Below are 20,241 nucleotides of genomic sequence, written 5' to 3' on the forward strand. Positions count from 1 at the left end.
AACACGGGATCTCGTCTGTTAGATTGGCGCATTGTGAAAAGAGGTTCTCAGTGTCTGGGCGCTTGCCAGCTGACATTCCGTGGAGACAAATTGAGAGAGAGGCTCCGGCAGATTTATCGGGCCATTGGCTCGCCTCAGGAATTCTCTTGTAACATAGCACTCCTGTGAAAGGGATAAAGAAATTAGTGTAAAACAGCCCCCGCACCCCCTCGCTCACAGCACCCTTTTAAATATCTACTACCGCTTGTAACCTCGCTCCCCGGCGCACGCGCCCAGACGCTTCCATATTTTATATAAACGCGGATGAGCACAAGATGGATTGGTCTGAGCTCCAGTCCTCTTCTTTCTATGAATATTCAAGAGGGTGGGAGAGAGAACGGTGCTGTGTTCTGTCTGTTGAGTCACAGGTCCTCAGTGGCAGGAAGCAGCGCTGGTCAAATGACAGAGAGGGAGAGAGAGAGAGAGAGAGAGAGAGATGCATGTGTGGGATTTGAAAGGAACTGCTCCTGGCTGTCTTAGGTATTTATTCTTTTCTAAAGCAATGAGGTGTTTGGTGAAAGAAGGCAGTTATGCTACAGTGAAAACAGGCAGCATTCTTTTACACTTTTCCCCAACAGACTGCAGTCTGTGGTCTGTGAATGTGAGAACAACTCCTCACCTCTGACCTGTTGATGCGCAGAAAAGAGAAATACCATCGACTATTTTCACCACACGGAGAGCAAAAACAGTCAAAACCAAAGCATGTGGCGTGCACATCATGAGCCCTTAAGTATTAATTATGAACTACCGGAACAAGCATCCCTGCTGGAAAACTCATCTCTCGGTTTTGCATACAATAAAGCTTTAATGCCACCCCCTATATCATCTGTCAACATCTAGAGGTTATCTGCCAAGTTGATGAACAGAGAGATTGGCTATGAAACACAAGGTGTGACAGTATTGAAATATGTTATACTATGCAGGCAGAGCTCATCAGGAAGGAGAGGACGAGCGGCTTTGTTCCAAATGTCACGATGCATATTTATGGGCACACTGGAGTGGCTCCTTGTATAAGCACCATTCGCCATCCATCAAGCAAAACCACTACTGTGCCTCTGTGACAACTTGCGAGGATAGTGCGGTGTGACAAAGCGATCAAACTGGGTGATCTGCCCATGGCTGCAGCCACGTTTTCCTGCGAAATTGACTGTCATTTTGACAGCTGATACAATAACGCGAGTTGAGGTTAACAAACTGTAATTATTACTTAGCGCGCGTACCATTTTGTAAGGGAAAAAAAAAAAAATTAACGTTGCGCTTTGAGGCGCCATTGTCCACACGAGCCTGTCATTTTGCTGAAAGCTGTTTATTTTAAGGGTGCTGCACAATGCTCTTTGTTCTTCGTAAATGTGACAGGGGCTGCAAAATGCGGAGCTTTAAAAATACGCCCTCTCCTTGCCTCAGATGGAGGGAAAAAAAGAAAGAAATGACCGGGGAAGGAAGGTGTCACACAGACAGACCAGAATACAGTCAGATATACAGTGCACAGAGCCCTATAAGCGTCGCGAGGCTCCTTTCCCACTAAAACAAGTCTCAGGAGACTTCTGCGTTGGCTAGCTGTGCCTGGACCCTCGAATGGGCAGTCTGACTGTCTGTCTGTTCTACCACTCCTTGGGGAAAGAACATGGCTCCAGGGCGGTAGCTGGTTTGAGATGGTCCCAGGACTAACCCCAGGGGGACGCCGAGCGAGCGGAATAGCTTCCCTGAGCCTTTTTTAAGGGTTTTGAGAGTAGCTGAGCTCAGAGAGCAGAAGGAGACAAGCGCTTTCATCTCCACTACGAGCAGCCGCCTGAATTTCCTGTAAATTACAGGGAGTGATTACATCCCACCTCATCTGCCTCCTACCACCCCTTTCGCCCAGCATGGGGTCCCCAGGCAGCCGACCACTGTCAACTGTCGGCGCTCACAGCTGAGTCATTAGGTGGAAGTTGAGCGATGTGTCAACGGCGAGGAAATAATGAGCACAACGCCAAGCACTGGTTATACGTTTCATTCGTTCTTCTACACACTCATTAAAACATATTATGAACTCTTATGGGGAGGTTGTGGATGACTGGTTTGGTGTGCTCGTATGCTAACATGTGTCCCAATCAATACTTTCCCAAAAAGTATCACTAAAACTAGAAAAACCAGACAAGGATAGACTTTTATGGGCGATCTATGAACTTAGGAACGATGTAAACATTTATATTTCTTTTTAAAGTAATTTGATCAACATAATCCTAACTTTGGATGATTGTACGTCATTTTAAGCTTCAAGTCTGTATCTATATTATGAGGTTTGATTTTTATTCATCAGCATCTGCATTCAATTTTTTTTAAATGTGGCCAGAAAATACATTTTAAAGATCGTTTCATTTTTGTGAAATATGGACAAATACATAACGTTGTTTAAACAGATTCTGTTGGCAAGCCATTCAATACATCACAAAGGGAAACAAGTCAGTCATTAAAGCAGCTGCGGTTGTGATAAATTCACCAGATCCAGGCTTCAAGCCAGGCAACCAATGCTTCCTTTTTTTTGACAGGAGAAAGACTTCCCATCATCCTCGAGCTGTTACCTTCACACAGATAGGGGATTACATGGAAGCGGGGACTGGCACGACCAGTTTTTTTCATTTTAAAAAGAAAAAAGTTTTCCATTATTCTCTCCATATCAAGGGTGACCTGAAAAGAAAACCTGGCTGCAGAAGGGTCAATGCAGTCTAGACTACCTCCTCATCCTCTATGTGACCCCTACCTTCACCTCTATCCTGCATATTGCTTTAGTATACAAGAGGGATGCTCCCCTCCTCCCCAGCCCCACTCACCTCAAGCCCCCGTCTCTTCTGGTGCACTCCCCTATCTTCCACCTACAATAGCATCTCCCGTCACCATAATCTTTCTATTTCACTAGCCCACCCCTTGAGGTCAAGGAGTCTGGAGATGGAGACAGGATTTGTGTCTAAATTGACAGAATTGCTGTGCATTCTGCCTGTCCGTTCGTGCAGAGTGACCAGTAAATTATTATTGTGGTCTTTATTTAAAGCCTAACAAATAGTTAATGGATTTGGGCAGAAGAACATAATATTAAATCATCCTTATATATGAGTTCTCTACAAAAAAAGACCCATAATAACTTGCGATAAATATAGCCACAGTTATTTGCAAATTTAACCAGTATTATATCTACTTTTTTTATGTCGAGTTTTCTAAAACTCCTCATTAAATACCAGCCAAGGCATCCTCTTGGTTGTACGGCCACACACCTAAGAATAAAATCACATTATTATGACATTATTGGCTTCGTTGTATCAGCAAATTTAATTATGGGCATGTTTTTCTCAGGGACAGAGGACTTTTACTGTGACAACAAAGGACACATAAGTATGAGAGCACGCAGGTCAGTTTTTGAGGGACAAAAAATTAGCTGTCTTATTTCCTCTGTCCAAAAAAAAAAATCACCCATAGCAAACAAAGAGAACAGAGGATGAGGTGGGGGAAAAAAATCATTGAATATTCATTAACCAGTGCCTAGGTGTGTACACGGCTCTTAACTACTCTTGTTTATGACTTAAGGACTTGTAGTATTGACCTTAGTTTAACACAGCAGCAGATATCAAATTAACCTCTAGCCTCCACAGGGCTAGCCATGCCCTGCTAACAAGCAACCTGTCTAGACACACAAGAAGTGCTTTATGATTCCACCTCTCACTCTCTCATGCTCTCTCCTCTGCTCACTCTTTCTTTTAACCTCTCTCTTAACACGAACAGCCACATCTTTACTTCCTCTAGCCTCCTGTCTATCTTTCACCTCACCAATTCATCCCATCTTTCCCTTTTTCATACGGTCCCTCCCAAGATGAGCTTTTTGGGTCATGCACCCTCCAACCACAGTTTTATCAGACGGTGGACGTGCCTTATTCTTCACAACAATACCTGGTAATAGTAAGAATAGGGAAAAAACTAAGGTGATGTATCCACGGTAGTTTTCTGCATCAACTGGACTGTTTTTCTTCTCTTTTAAAGACGTTTCGCCTTCAATCCAGGTGATGTAAGGTAATGTAATTAGCAGAATATATACTATATACTATATATATATATATTTCTATTTATCATAAAAATAACATCTATCTATCTATCTATCTATCTATCTATCTATCTATCTATCTATCTATCTATCTATCTATCTATCTATCTATCTATCTATGCGTTAACAGCTGCTTTAGGTCTTTTTTGTACTTTATACTGAATGTACTAAGTTTTTAATAAGCTTAAAAATCATATAATCAATCATTTGAAATCACCAAGCTAATGACCTGAAATATGCTCAGACATTATCTACATGTGATCTTGGAAAGATATGGGAAATAAATTACACAACACATTGTTACACATTAATGTGGACGTAATGAATGTGCACGTGCAGCAAAGAGGCTGATGCTTGAGGTATATATAGTATATATAGCATTTATATAATGTATTAATAGATTGTATTTATACGTATTGCTGAATTGCGCGGTGACATTTTTGTCCCCACACAGGCGCCGTAGAATACAATACTCTGATTGGTCAGAGCTCTGTCTATGCGGAACTCACAGATAATTGTTTGGCTCATTGAAAACCGGTGAGAAAATTCAATAATTCGTGTATATATAGATTAATCTGCTTGTTTTCACGCAGATTTCCAGAAGCATTCTTCAGCTCATATGTCTGTTTTTTATTTAAATCCAAGTATACAATGGTGCCAATATTTTAAGGAAAGCGCCAGTGGAAGCGTATTCACGCAATAGTTAGCAACTAGTTAGCTCTTTAGCTCGTTTGTTGTTGAATCTATTTCATTTGTAATTATGCTGTTATTTTTAGCACATCGTTATTTCATCATTGGTTCATGCATTTTCATTCATGATGTATTATAAAGGAGCTTTCGCTGATGTCTACGCTTAGAAAACTCGCCTAGCGACAAGCACGCCGGTGATGCTAATGTGGCTAATGCTAGGCACAACCATGCGAGTTTCTCACTTATTCTTTTTCTTAAATCTTCAGATACCAAACAGTTACTCACGATGAGTTTAAGAAAGCAGACCCCGAGTGACTTTTTGAAACAGATCATTGGGAGACCGGTGGTCGTCAAGCTGAACTCTGGCGTCGATTACAGAGGTAATGTGGTTGCATGAACATATTTGTGGAGGTTTTTGTCACCATAAATTGACTCCTGTCATTTTCCCACAGGAGTCCTGGCTTGTTTGGATGGCTACATGAACATTGCTATCGAACAAACTGAAGAATATGTAAATGGCCAGCTCAAGAACAAGTATGGAGATGCTTTTCTAAGAGGAAACAATGGTAAGAAACCAGTTGGAAGCATTATTTATGCTACAAGTAAACATAAAATATAATGAGCCCATATGACTATTCTGAATAGCAAGTGTGAAAATTCTCTGGGTAAAATTAGCTGCGTTATTAACAGAATCAGACCAGCTTGATTATTTTTGGTGATTACTTGAATTTCAGTGCATCTCTGAGCCAGTTTTATGTTACTAAGAGTCAGATTTAACACAAACAGTTGGTTCTCAAGTGGCTTAAAACACCAACAACATTTTTATGATTCATAAATCAAACCTTCGCTGTCACTTATTGGTTTTCTCCCTTTTCCCCACAGTTCTGTACATCAGCACACAAAAGAGGAAAGTGTAGTGAAGCTTTTTGTTATTCCATTGTTTTCCAGTGTTGGATCCAGTGGGGGCTCTTCTACCCCACTTTATTATTTCTGTAAAAAAAAAAAAAAAGCTTAAGTATTTGTTTTTGTAAAAGCAGGATAAAATAAATGGCTGTTTTTGATTCATGTCTGAGTCAATGTCTGTTTCTTTAACATTTTACAGCATTAAAAGAAATGACTGGATTTGTCTGTTTGCACGGTTAATGCAGTTTTCCACTTGTTATTCTGTTAGAAAAATAATAAATTCATTTGTTGCTGGATGCACCACATGAAATGTCAGTCAATGGATAAGAAGCAAGAAACCAACCTGGACATATTTACCCACACCTCGGGGCAAAAAGAATCCTTTATTAGTCTCACAGAGGAGGAAAGGCTGCTTACACTCTGATTATCCACACAGAGCGCAACATATATGATAAGGTGCAATCAGTAAGAGGAAGTAAGCTGTCCTGGTAGGGTGGTCTGTGCATCTTAGGGGCGATGCCACCTCTGAAAATGCCTTTCTCTAACAAAGTTACTGCTAAAAATATATATATTTAGCTTTAATTGGACAGTAGAACCAGGCGTATGTCCACTGATCTGACTACACTTTACTGAGCTATCGGCATGCAGAAGTCCACCGTTGTCTTGTTGCAAAGCTCACTAGTTACTGTTTCATTTTAATTAGTATCTTAATTGCTGGAGTGATCAGGGCACTTGGTCTCAACTGAATTTGTGCAATTGTTTGACAAGCAAAGTCCAGTGCACTTGACCTCCACGTAGACCTTCATATAGCCTGTCCTTATACAATATCCATGGTATCTTGGATCAATTGGGAACTAATAAGACATGAGCCGCGTGCCGCAGAGCGTCAGAGTATAAAAACTGAGTTCAAGATAATTAATCTGATTGCGCTGACGCGTAAAAGTGTTTTTGCACGTGTGCGATGGCAGATGATGAGTGACTGAACATGTCGTCGGTGAGCTTCGTTCCTCTGCTGTTGACAGTTGTCCTGTGAATGTGCAGGCAGCATGAAAATGAAAGTAATTTCAACTGTATTCCATTTCCAATTAGCCTGTGGTAATTTAACAAATGAGTTGTGCTATCACCTCATTATGCTAAGATAAGAACATTATAAATACGGTATAAGATCCATTATGCTATTAATTGGAATGTAGTGGGGGGAGGGCAGCTTCCATTAAGGGGGAATTCTTTATTTCTTTCCAAGGGTGCTTTTTTTCTCTCCCTTTTTTTTGTTCGAGAGAGAGATAGCCTTGTTTTTCAACCTGTACATGCGCACTCTGGCCCCTGGAAGGAGACAAAAGGCAGCCAAGGTCAAGCCCGACTCAAGAATGAAGGACGCGTTATTGATCAAACTGGTGAGCTGCAGCTGCAGAGAGGGAATGTTGGGCGGAGGGGAGGGGAGGTGAGGGGAGGTGAGGGGAGGTGGGAGTTTGAGCGGCAACACACACGCAGAGGCGGACACAGGCGCACCGGCTGATGTGTACACAGGAACACAGCGCAGCACACAAAGAATCATTATGGCACCTAGCGAGGGTGAGTGGAGGCAAATATTTACCTACAGGAATCATAACTGAGCTGCTGGCTGTGTGGCCTCGCTGGGAACCCAATTAATATCGTTCACACAGATGACCCCGTGGCAGACATCACGCCACTGAACCCAGCACTTCAAATCAAATAAGCTGAACAGATGCAGCCGGGCGGTTACATTCTGCATCGCGGTGCTCAGTCACAACCCGCCAGATCGTTTCAACAGGGCTCGATCAATCAAGTTCTTGTAGTTCCCCTGTCCCTCTCTCCCCCGTGGCTGGTAGCCCAGCAGCACCGGCCTCAGCCCCATCAAAGCAGACCGGCTCTGGTACCGGAGGAGGATGCTGCAGTGGCTCAGCACTGTCGTGTGGAGGTGAGTGATAGAGGGGAGAGGACAAAGGAGGAGAGAAGAGGTGACAGCCTTGTAGGAGGGGGGGGGGTGGGTAGAGAAGAAAGCAGGAGAGGAGCCAGGTCTTACAGCACCACCAGCTGCCCGGGCCAAGAAACTACAGTACGGTCACGTGAAGGAGGGAGGGGGTGCGGGAGGAGGCGCGGAATGACTTTGACCCTGACTGATCACTGCAGCATGACTGTCTACGAGGGATCAAAAGATGACAAGGTCGGCCTGAAAATCTGTTTTTTCGCCCTCGTCCATGTTTGGCTCTGCCATGTTCTTCGTTTATACAAGGACATGTTTCTGTGTGCTATGCAAATCTATTCAGCGTGGCGCTTTTATGATACCCCCCCCCCCCCCCCCCTTCACCCCCTCGCCGCCTGTTGACAGAGTCGGCCGCACATTCAAGGGACTTCTCTTTCTTCCCTTTCTCTTGTTCTGCACGTGTTCCGGCGTCGCCGAGGTGAACGGCGGAGCGATGGACGCAAACGTGTGGAAACTCTTGTTTGCCCCCCTGTGGCCGAGCTCAGGGGTCTGAAGGAAGGGGCAGTTGTATGGCACCGGCGCATGCAACAGTTTGCTGCCTGGCTCGTGGAGACGCACCCACCACCCATCCACCCCCCCCTCGCAGCGTGTCCTTGGTGAACTTGACCAGATTTAACCCCTGCCTGGCAGCCAGTCACGTGATTAGGACGTAAAGGGTGGCGGCGGCCTCGCGCCCTCTGTGACGCGGCTATCACGTTGCACAGGCGGGGTCAGAGGTCGCGCCGGGTTAGCTCTTAACAAACAAAGACTGAGCAGATAATGGCGGATAATGGTGAAAACAGCTGCCGTCGCGGGAGGAACACGACCGATTTTGGAGTCCATCATTCTGCCTTATTGTTTGAATCCAGAAACTTCTCCGCCCCCACCCCCACCCCTCTGAAAATAGGAGCCCAGGTCTGACGCTTGTTTTGATCCTAATTGAGTATGAGGGCCCCGCTGCTGGCCTCTGCTGCTCGGCAACCCCTAGGCTCTTTATTTAGCCCCGAGGACAGTCAACCTTGGCCAGTAATGTGACCCCTGGCCTTCTTGTCTGGAAAAAGCTATTCCCAGCATGAATGAGGGGGTGGGGGTGCGGGCGGGGCCTCTGCAATATATCCTGCTTCCAAGCAGCAGACAGACAGGTTATGGGAGCAGTGGTAGGTATCCTCCTACATGCAGGAGATCCACACTGAGCCTTGCAAAACACAAACAGGTAGAATCTGGAATGTGGGTGACCCCTGACCCCTAAAAGGTCATCCGTCCACCGTCTATTTTTGAAGCAGCTCGCCTGGAATTTTGATTTAAAAGCCGGCTTTGTGCTGCACCGCAGGGAGGATGAGCGGTCAGTTATGCATCGGTGAACAACAGCGGCGTTGATGTAAAACAGCGGCGATGCGTTCGGGTTTCAGGACAAAACGATGCCTTTTCTGGACCGGTCCGGGCAAGACGGGCACTTATGAACTCACGTCAGAGAATTCTGACTTGGCAACACCGGCCAACCCATCCTCAGGTGAGACCAGGAAGGAACTTTGGGCACCAAACGGGGGCCGCCAACAATGCGGCCTTGAGCCGCCAATCTGGCTGAGGGGGTTTGAAGGTTAGCAGTGAAATTCAAAATGTGCTTTTGTTCCTCTCCCGTTTTGACTTGATGAGAAATTGTTCGGAAAATTGGATGGTTGAAGGAGCGGGACTGAGGAGAGAATAGCCGAGCGCTGGCGGGGAAGATTAATCACGATCACTGCGGAGGCCTACAAAAGCCCCAGTCAGACGATACTTCTGCTGAATCAAACCGACTTTGTGAAGTCAACAGCGCTGATACATACATTTCTTTCCCTCCTACCGTGTTACGACCCCGCCACAACCTTTATGAGAACACCCGTTGCATAGCTATCCGAAATAAAGCAGCGTGTCTGAGATGTGAGAGACATTCGATTAACTTTGATATCCGCTGGAAACCTTAACAAGGACGTCTTATAAAAGGTGCGTTCACGCCGTCGCCTGTTTGAGAGACACGAAGTTCAGCCCGATGCTGTGCAACGATTCCTGCTGCAGCTACGAAACCTGCGGGGGCATAAAGCTGCAGCGGCTGATTTAAGGGTCGTCCCGGGGGGCTTTACCTCATGAGGTGTATTTAAGACGGATGAGGTCATCGCTGCTTTTGAGCAATAATTAATGAATCTGAAGTAAACAGGAGCTGTTTTCAATCGCCCCTCCCCCCCCTTTTTTTAGCTTCAGAACCGCCGTTTTTCGTGGGCTAAGTCGAGCGACTGTACACGAGATTTGCACCAAACGCAAATTAACCCCTCACTCAGGCAATTAGCTGGCTCTCCAATTGGCAATTTGTCCGCCGCACAAGGTAATCTGTAGCGTTCCTGGCAAGCACCCAGAGCGGAAACAATGGTATTGCGAGAGTCCTTTGTTGTTGCTTCCTTTCAGACTGAAGGGCCACAAGGCGGCCGCTGTTGTCACCGCATGAAATGTCCAGGAAGTGGAAATGTTTGCACGGCAGGCAGGAATCAAGACGATGACCTTTGCCCTCCAGCGGTAAAAGCTCCAAATTAAGATTTACTGTTATCCAGAGTTCACGTATTTGTCTCATTTCAAAGGCTGCAGAGCATCCGCTCCTTTCTCAGCCCTCCAAATCCCCATTTTTTCCACGCATGCTCTGTGTTTGGGACATAAAATAGAACATTTGCAAGCCTATTACTGATAATACTGATCCACTTTAAGCATATTTAGATGTTTCAGGGAGTTGCTGAGACCAGACGCGTCCTCCTGCAGCTCAGCTTTGGGACAGCGTGCTTACAGACAGGTCAATGAATATGTTTTTAAGTCCCTTTTTATGGACTGCCTTTTAAAAAAGTTACTAACTCATTTTAGCATCGCTAATACTAGCCGCCCAGTTTGGATATGCTAATAACAATTTCTGAGTTAATATGAAGGGAAGCTCATATCAACACATGAATTGGTTGGAGTAAGAACTACTGATTTGAACCTTGACCACTTGGAAAATGTTTTTTCAAAACTCCAACCCCATAAAACACCTTTTGATGCTGTAACTCCTCTATGCTGCTCACAGTATGCTAAGCCTCTTTCAGAGCTCTTGACTCTCCCCGTTCGTGTCAGTTGGAGATCATCAGGATGCTTTCAATGTCCCGGCCGTATGAATGTCTGATGCGTTTCACTTTGTGTTTGTGCGTCCCAAGTTACGGCTCAAGGGTTTGACTCGGAGCGTCTGTGATATTGCTCAAGGTTAAAGCCAGCGAGAGGAGTTACGACTTCAGCCAAGTCTGCAGCCATCAGGGAGGTCACGAGAAGGCCGCAGCCACACACACACACACACACACACGCACGCACACACACACGCATCTACTAACACGCACACAACCTAATCTATCACAAACACGCACAGGAACGGTGGCGCACACACTCGGATGCTGGACTGGTGCCAGGCCCAGATACAGGCTACTGTCATAAACACAATTACAGCCTTTTAGTCTTTGACCTCGGCTCAGTCTCTCTTCCATCTGTGCGTAAACGAGAGAACGCCACAGAGGGAGAACGTATGTGGACATTTGCGTCACAACATATTATGAGGCGGACCAGCGAGAGCACCTTTCACATCAAGATATGATCCCCCCCCCCTTCCCCGGCCGCAGTGACCAAGACGCCATTAAATTCAATGTGACACCCCCACCGGGCTGGCCTCCGGTGCCTTTTACACGGGCGTGTCAGAGTTTTTAACGACGGAAAAGGGAGAGGAGAGGACACACAAACACGTATGCTTTTTATTGAGTGTCAAAGGTCAAAGGTCGCCGTGTTTTATTGTTACTTTATACATATTATACAACAGATGCTCGCCCACTGAGACCTTCACTTGAATGTTCAGGGTGATATTTTGGATATGTGCATGATATCTGGGCCGTATTATGACCCTTTTAGCCGCGTTTCCTGCAGCCTTGGCACAGGAACTCACGCCCTTTGCGCCATCTGGTGGCAGCCGGTCGCAATGACCCAATTCCCGGCCGAACCCGGCTCTTCTTGTTCCTTATTTTAATTGACCTGGATTTGTTCCTTTGCTTTGCTGTAATGAAAAAGTGAGCTGTGCCTCGAGACGGAAGAATCCTGTCAGCTTCGCCCCGCAGCAATTCCCACACCCCAAAACTGGGTCCCCTTTACAAGATCTACTGTTTGAAGCTGAGCAGAAATAAAAAATTTAAAAGACCTGGGTGCTTCAATGCCTTGCGATGAATAATTAAGAAATGTGCAATTCCAGATAATGGAGAAGGGAATTTTAATACAATTGGATGTAAATTCACAGACGAAAACACTTTGGCATATATTTGTGCGGCGCCCGTACACGACTTTGTCTTGTATCCTTATTTCTATGAGTAAAGAGATGGTAAAATATTCATCCGGTGTTTCGCACCCTGAGTCCGGATTAATGTTGAACATAGAGACTGAGCGCCATCACTTTTTAAAAAGCAGAAACCTGTACAAATGGGACACGATCTGGGTCCGCTCTCGGCAGTCTGATACATATTCATCGTTCTTCTGGGTATCAGCCATCAATCAAAGGGCTGCTGACAGGCTCATATCGTCAATATGAGACAATCAATAGTCTGCATTCCCAACAAGGTCATTCAGTCAAAATATACCGGATTAAACATTGAAACGGGGAAAATCAAAGTTTGTATTTAATAGATTAGATCATAATTGAATAGGCGCGTGTGCATCGAGTAAAAACTCGCTCAAATCTGCTGAAACGGGGATGTTTTGAAATGCACGAATCATTTGAATTTAGCCAATTATACCCGTCAACATCTGCAGGTGCAGTTAGACCCGAGTACAAGAATATCTGATGATGCCCCCCCCCCCCCCCCCCCCCCCTCACTGTCACATCAGACATCGGTTATGAATCAAACACTGCGGGCCCGTCTGAGTTTTACACTTGGTGACTCATCAGTGGTCGAAGCCTGCTGACAATTTTATGGCCTCCGTGCGGAAGAAGATGTCCTGGGATGCAGCCGAAGCCTCTTTGTCTTCATAAGTCATCTTCTGTGATGGCAGAGCCGCATTGAATCATGTTCGCTCCAGCCTGGCTGCAAAAAGCCTGGCGAATGCGCGCGCGCGCGCGTGTGATGATATTTGTTTTGTGACTGATTATTCGACCTAATTTAGCATCAGCTGCTTCTTGGACCAAGAGGAGGAGAGACTTCACAGCCATTAAATTAGGACAATGCTTTTTGTGTCACTGCTAAAAGTCGCCCCTCCTCCACCATCTCTGCCCCCCCCCGCTCTCCATCTTTCTTCTTACCCTCCCACCTCCTCACACTCTGTCATGCTTATTGCTACCATGCGCCCCCAGGCCCCAAATAAAATAAATGATGTCTTCAGAGTTGCCCGGTCATCAAGGCTGCGGGTGTCTGCAGGACCGGGTCTCGCCTGAGAGATGCAGCGGCGACCTCTGCTGGAAGAATGTAAGAACTACATCTGGACACGTCCAGATGGAGATAAACAATTAAACTGGGAGAAATATATTTTTTGTATTTATATAAGTCACGTTCACGTATTCCACATATTTATTTGTTATCAGGAAGAATCCAAGAAAAGAACCACTTAAGTAAAAAAGGGGTAAAAATTCCAATAATATCCAGATCTGGCATTAGAAAAATCGACATAACTTTAAATGACTTTAAGTATAAAATATAATGGGCAAGGTCATTATCACGTCACAGTTAGTGTTCAAAAGCACATTTTTGTGCATGAGCAGCTACAAGCTCTTGTTCCCCTCCAGTCTGACATTAAACCTCCGTAGCTTGGAGGCATGTCCGCTGGTCTGGTATTAATTTTGCACATTCTTCGGCCATATATAGCTTTAATTATTTCTGCCTCCTCTAACTTTGTTGGATCTATTTTCCGCCCAGTGAAATAAGCTGGTTCAGTCAGTCTTTTGATTGATTAAACATGTGCGCTGCATCTCTGAGGACTATTTAGTCTTTAATACATATTCTATGTTCAATAAGTTATTGTCATCAGAGGCAGACGTGCTGATCACTCTTCAGATATCCAAGATAAATGTAACCCAAAGCTCTGCAAAGCTTTATTAATGACCGATTAATAGCTTTTCTGTTAAAATACAAATAAATGTTCCCAGACGAACTGGGAACTGGGAAGCCTGGTGTACTTTAAACTTAAATACTTTCCCAACAGGACATGCAGACCAATTCTAAGGAAACTGGATAACTTTTAACATAATGCTTAAATGTTAGCATAATATCCATGAAGTTATAATCACGAAGTTCTTTTTTCTGTTTTACTATTATGTTTCTGTACTGGAGTAGCGGCAAATGACCACTAGAGGTCAGGCTAACACCAAATATTTAGCCCCGGTGTCTGAGAAGTTACACAGAAAATAGTTTATAGAGTTATGTATCTTGTATTCACAAGAATTCTAATAATTGTTCATACAACTGCTATTTATTCCAGCTATCATTCCAATATTATTACAGAAACAACAACAACAATAATGATGATGGTGATGATGACGATAATAAATGTGTCTCTGCAAATAATTCGTTTTCAAACCACAGCTGTGATTGTGAAATAATTCAACAATGTTACTATTTGGTTTAAACCGGCTTCATAACACATGTCAAATCTTTGGGCAGGTAGTGCTGGGGGGAATATTTTTAGCTGTCAGGCAAAATGCTTTTCTCTATGTGAATGAAAGAAAAAAGAAAAGTGAAAGTGCTGCAGAGACCAGAAGATTGTGGCCCTTTGTTGTTGCAGACATCACACCAGACATCATCAAAAATGGGATTCAGAGGATAATCAGGAGCCCGAGGAGGAGGCGAATGTGGGAATCGAATGTTTGAACGGTTCATTTAATGCGACTTTGTGCTACATTTAAATGCAGACGTGCAAATCAAAGAAAGACAAAGCCAGAACAAAAAGTCCCGTCAGCTGAGTTTGTTCCAGTTGCTGAGAAAGTTCCAGTCAACACGATTCTCCCGCATGCCTCACTTACAGCTCATCACTCGGGTGAATCTGGAGTGTGTTCAGATATATGTTGCCCCAACACGCAACATGGTGGGAGCAGCTCCAGCGTGATGAGCCTTTAACAAGCTGTCAGGGGCCATAACATTGTTCTCCTGCAGCAGTTAGCACAGAGCAGCAGGCAGCTCCAGGTAGTGACACCCTCTGTGTACCACACTAGCCTTCTGCACACACACACACACACACACACACACACACACACACACACAACACACACACACACACACACACACACACACTCTCACTTCCAGCCCCATACACAGCCAAGCTCCTAATAGGTGGCGGTGTTCTTGCTTAATGGAGTTGCAGCAGGAGTTGTGCTGCAGAGGTAGATCGGCCCCTCTGGGCAAAAACACATTAACCTATTTGGAGGGCGTGAATTCTAGATGGTGTTATTAGAAGAGAGGCTGAACATCTCGGGCTGGGCTGTTCCAAAGGTGGGCCTAGAGAGAGAGGACAGAACATTTCCTGCTTTAGCTGACTGTCTCGGCTGGTCTTTGCACGATCCCTCGGCAGGTTGAGGTAAAACGTGTAGGGTCTCAGAGGCCTTCAGGGAGGAGACGCAACAACAAGACAAAGCAGCGTGGCGCTGAAGACGGAGCCCAGAGGACAACACCTTTCGTCTTGCGCCCACTTTAATAAAAGACAACGTTATCACTGTAGCTGCGAACGCTCTGCGCTGATTTTAGCGCTAAACGCTTTGGAAGAAAAAAAAAAGGTGGAGATTAAGCTTCATGCCACGGACCAATTTGATCCAATTAGCCAATTAAGGCTAATTACAGTTTTAGCGTTGGCACGAGGGTTTTCATAATTAGCCATTTATCAAATCTCCACCCTTTCTTTTTTCCAGAAGACACCCAGGCAGCAGAGAAAGAGAAGCTCCGCCAGTCCACCCCCTCATCCCCCCACGGGATCGAGGCTCTAATGTGCATTCCTCCCCTCGTTACCCTGCTCGGGCTTTAAATACACACTCATTTGACCTCTTTGGAGTCAATATTACCACAATATTGGATACACACTGGCAGCAGGTGGGCCCAGATGCGGCCACATGTTCAAAATGAATTTTTGAAGTGACCACGGGGTCAGCGGGGCATCTGTCCCGCTCCTCTCCCCACACGCACGACACTCGAAGCCCATTGTGCCACTGCATTATCTACTTTTAGCAAATTTCTCCAGTTTCACGGCATAAGTGAATTTCGTCAAGTTTGTGCATTATTAAAAGGGCAGAAATTATTTATCTGCTATTCATTATTTATATTTATACAAGGAGCTTGTCCGCAGGGAGCAGGTCTCATTTTCAGCCTCATATTTTGTAAACAGGCAGCCAGAGAAGCGACAGTTCCTCTGATATAAAGAGACAGGCCCTCTTACGGAGAATGATGGCTTCCTTGAATTCAAATGGAAAGACGATCAATTTTTAATATTTCGTTCGTGCGGCATTTGCATCGAGGCTTCCTCAGGTTTTGCCGCCGCTCTGCCTTTCAAATGGACAGCAAAGGCTGACGGGTGGGAGTCTGGAAACTGGACCTCAACAGCGATCAATATTCTATTAATTCACCATCATAATGACAAGTTATTCCCTCAGAAATGTCTTTGCTGTATTAACAAATGCAGTTAGGCCACTTCCAAAAGCTGCTCGCGTGTTCGCAAATACCCTGAAATTCAGACAGAAACTCTGATTCCAGTTGTGAAAAGTTCTCAGGAAGCAGCTACGACGTGGATTAGCACAGGGGCTAAGAGACCCGACGTGGCTCCTCCACGCCTGCCGCGTCTGAGCGGCTTTAAGTAAGAACAAAAAATGCCGTTCAAAGGGAATAATGTGCAACAACATAACGTCGGCCTATATTTATCGATTTCTCCGACATTTTTTAAAGTTTGGGGAAGTAAAGGCGACGCGGAAACCGGGCCGGGCGGTTACTCCAACGTAGGAAGAAAATGTCAAAATGGCGGTGAAGTATTGATGAGGACAGACGGCGCTCGCCGCGGTTCTGGGAGGACGTTTGCTTTCAAATGGAAGTTTCGCGCCGTTATCATGGCAGCTATTGTGACTCCGAGATTAATTTTAATGCCCCACTCTGACGATTCTGTGCCACTCTTCACTCTTCCCCCCCTTTTTCTTCTCCTCCCCGCCAGATTACCCGTTGCCGTTTCCCCTCGACCAGTCTTGCTGCGATGACATCCGAGCAGACGCGCGTGCACGTGGAGCGCGGGAGAATCTGGAAGAGAAAAATGGTGGAAGTGGGGGCGCGCGCGTACATGTGTGTGTGTGTGGTGGGGGGGTGAAAGTCGACATAAATGATTCATCACAAATGTCTCTAATCCACTACTGCATTGTCAGGGAGATGTTATAAGGCACACATTGTAAATGGATTCTTCCTGCGCTGACTTAAGTCCTGCCAGCACAGGGACGGGGGAGTGAAGCCGGGGCGACAGGGGGCATCCTTGTGTGGCACCAGACAAGAACATAGTGCGAGCAGATGAGCGGCGCTCTCTGGGACTGCATTACTACCCGTCCCCAGTGCCGCTCTGCCTGTGAGCCCCCGCTCTAATGTACGAGCCGGCCACATTCCTCCTGTCAAGGCCTTGACGTGCACGTCAGAAATTACCCAACCTAAAGTGACAGCCGTCTCTCCACCCCCCTGCCCCCCCCCCCCCCCCCATCACATCTCTGCAGCCTGTCCAACATGCTAAGAGAGATCTTTGGAAGCCAAGCTCGCCGGTGCCACTCCACAGCGGCAGTCGCTTTATTTATTCCTCACCGCAGGCAGCGGGAGGTAAAATAATATGGATGGTAGTGCGGAAGCTCATAATATTAGCTCTGGCTGTGGGCGCTCAGCCATAAATATCAGAACCCTCTCAGAAGATATGATCGGAGGACGCTCGAGATATCAACTTTTTGAACAAAGGTCTGAAAAAAGTAGGGGAGTGGGGTGTCGCTACCCTTTTTTCCACCTCTTATCAAACCACCCCCATCTGCTTCATCCTTCCAGCGCCGAGCGACACGAGTCTCTCGTGCTTTTAGTGGCACTTTGAAAAATAAGACCTCAGTGAAGCAAAAATAATAACTCGTTTCAACACTTCACTTCATCTGGCGAAGCTCTTCGCTCCTCCATTACAGAGCTGCCTCAATCACATGTGATGATATTAGGTATTACTTATTTATTTTGTGAGAGGTGCAGCGGTTGCAAAAAGGGAGGAGCCCACGGGAAGGAAGACCCGGCATCACATCGTTCACGCATGAACACGTAATCACCACTGAGTCTGACCCTAAACCTTAACCCTAGACCAGTTCTCACCTTAACCCTGAAACCAAGTTTAAACTTCGTCAGCCTTGTCATTGTCCTCTACAAAATGTCCTCACTTTACAGGTAAAATATACTGGTCCTCATTATGTAGTGTACCGGTATACACACACGCGCACACACACAGCGCATTATACAGAGGTTAGTATTTCATTTGTTCAACTCAACTTAATGATTGGATCTAACTATGACAGCAAGATTCTCCTAAAGTGTTTTTGGTGGAGGTATATCTTATGTTTTTGCTTGGCCCACTGGTCACCCCACTGCTGATCAAGCTCTACTGGCGACCTGTAGCCTTCTGCATTAAATTCAAGCGACTTATGGTGACCTACAGAGTATCGACTGGATCTGCTCCCTCTTACTTGAACAATCTTCTCATACCTTTTTGGTGGAACGACCTCCCGAGCTCTGAGCAGGGGTGACCCTCTCTTCCCTTAAAAAGCTCTTGAAGACACAGCGCTCACCTACTCTCCTAACAGCACTTGTCTTTCTCCTCTTATCTAGTCTCACCTCTTCTGTTGCTCTGCACTGTTAGTTGCTAGTTGCCCTTGTACCAGGTAGTTTAGGAATCATTGTGGCTTGATTGTGTCTCACACTGACTCTCACTGTCTGCTAAATGTAATGTAAAATGGAGTTTTAGCCCAGCTTTTGGAGATCTGACAGCTGTTTTTAACTGATTTTTGGGTGCAAAATCCAATACTAATCTCAGTTTTTCTCTATCAGGTCAAGTTTTTGAACTATAGCATCCCCTAAAGTATAGGATATTGATAGTACTGACCTATTGGGAGCTGCACACACCTCTGAATTGTAACTGTATGAACAAGTTGCCTCATAGCTGTAGATGAGTCCCCTCATAATCAGCTGGCAAGTCCACAGCTAATCAGTGGGATTTTGCTTATCTGGAGGGTAAGCTGTGGAGAAAGTGTTTGGGTTTTTACAGGACCCGAAAGCAGGCAAAACACAGTGGTAAAAGTTCAAGACCAACTCTTTATTTAACTAATCAAACTGGCAGGGAAGCATTCATCCAGGGCACACAAAGAGCTCCAGAGCAGAGCCAACACAGGAGCCAAGTCCCGCGCGCTCTGCACTCCCACAGGGTGATGTCAAGACCAGAGAAACCACCAAAACTCTCTGGCGCTGGTAGACAGGCTCTCTGTCCTTAAATAGGTGGCCTGATGTAGGTGCGCCTGCCTACAGCACCAGCTGCAGCAAATCATCAGCTCCTCCAAGCCCCCCAAACAACACACAACCCGGGACCCTGGACCCCAACAGAAAAAGCTGGACGTGCTAGAAAAAATACTGACTGAATTTTGGAATCAGCATCCCAATTTTAGTTTCAACCAGCATAAAAATCTAACTCAACTGAATTTTCCCCCCCAAATTGTCTAACCCTTGAACCAATTAGAGGAATATTAGATAATTGTTTTAAAGGACTTCTTTTAAAAAAACATTTACCACAATTTTCCTTTTTTTTCTTTGTCTCCGTAACATCTACACAGTATCTACACAGCTACACTCCCTTATCTTCTGTAGCTGTGAGTTTCTAATTAATGACATACTGAGGAAAACACACATGGTACATTTGTGATACACACATGTTAAAGATTAAAGTACATTTTATTTTTCTGAGGTTAAACTCCATTTTCTGATTTGCCTGTCACATGCTATACATTTTAAGTGTATTATGAAAAAAGGTTTAGGATCATTTTGTGATTATTCAAATGATACACTCAGTGTAGACAGGTCAAACACAACTTTTGATATTGTCTTTCTTGTGCTTGGGTTTTGCTGTCCTCTCACTTGCAAAAAGACTCTACAATGTTATCAATAAATAAGACAAAAATGATGACATCAGTACTGCCACACACCAGAATCATAACACTTAAACATTTATCAAGCATATGAAGTCACTTAAATATTGTTAAACTCGAAACGTTCTATTCAGGATTCACTGAGCATCTTCGTAGACATATCATTTAATGTGTTTATATCATTTCTGTTAGCAACTCATACTGCTCCATGAAGGAAAAACCACTCACTGACTCAAAGCTCCCTGCAGATCATCAGCTATTAAAATCAAAAATGCAATGCAACACTTTTTAGAAACAGATGAGAGAATTAATGTAGATTTATGAATACAGCTTAGCCGCAATGCAAGCCTTGTAACCCAAGTTAAGTAACAGGATTGAAACTCA

At 45.0% G+C, this 20,241-nt stretch overlaps 1 protein-coding gene across 1 annotated transcript; it reads left to right on the plus strand.

Moving 5' to 3' along the window:
- The first annotated feature begins 4,528 nt into the window (after positions 1-4,528).
- lsm6 (LSM6 homolog, U6 small nuclear RNA and mRNA degradation associated) lies at positions 4,529-5,863 on the plus strand. The gene is made up of 4 exons (XM_057035490.1): positions 4,529-4,645; positions 5,065-5,178; positions 5,251-5,364; positions 5,681-5,863. The coding sequence occupies exons 2-4, from the start codon at positions 5,085-5,087 to the stop codon at positions 5,713-5,715; spliced, it is 243 nt and encodes an 80-aa protein (XP_056891470.1). The 5' UTR covers positions 4,529-4,645; positions 5,065-5,084; the 3' UTR covers positions 5,716-5,863.
- The last annotated feature ends 14,378 nt before the right edge of the window (positions 5,864-20,241 follow it).

The sequence above is a fragment of the Takifugu flavidus genome, chromosome 6 (genome assembly GCF_003711565.1).
Source record: "Takifugu flavidus isolate HTHZ2018 chromosome 6, ASM371156v2, whole genome shotgun sequence".
NCBI classification, from domain to species: Eukaryota; Metazoa; Chordata; class Actinopteri; order Tetraodontiformes; family Tetraodontidae; genus Takifugu; species Takifugu flavidus.

Excerpts from the sequence above, each read along its gene's own strand:
- lsm6 (XM_057035490.1), top strand. The coding sequence starts at position 5,085 with ATGAGTTTAAGAAAGCAGACCCCGAGTGACTTTTTGAAACAGATCATT. Across the intron at positions 5,179-5,250 it reads CTCTGGCGTCGATTACAGAG|GAGTCCTGGCTTGTTTGGAT; the intron begins GTAATGTGGTTG and ends ATTTTCCCACAG. Across the intron at positions 5,365-5,680 it reads TTTTCTAAGAGGAAACAATG|TTCTGTACATCAGCACACAA; the intron begins GTAAGAAACCAG and ends TTTTCCCCACAG.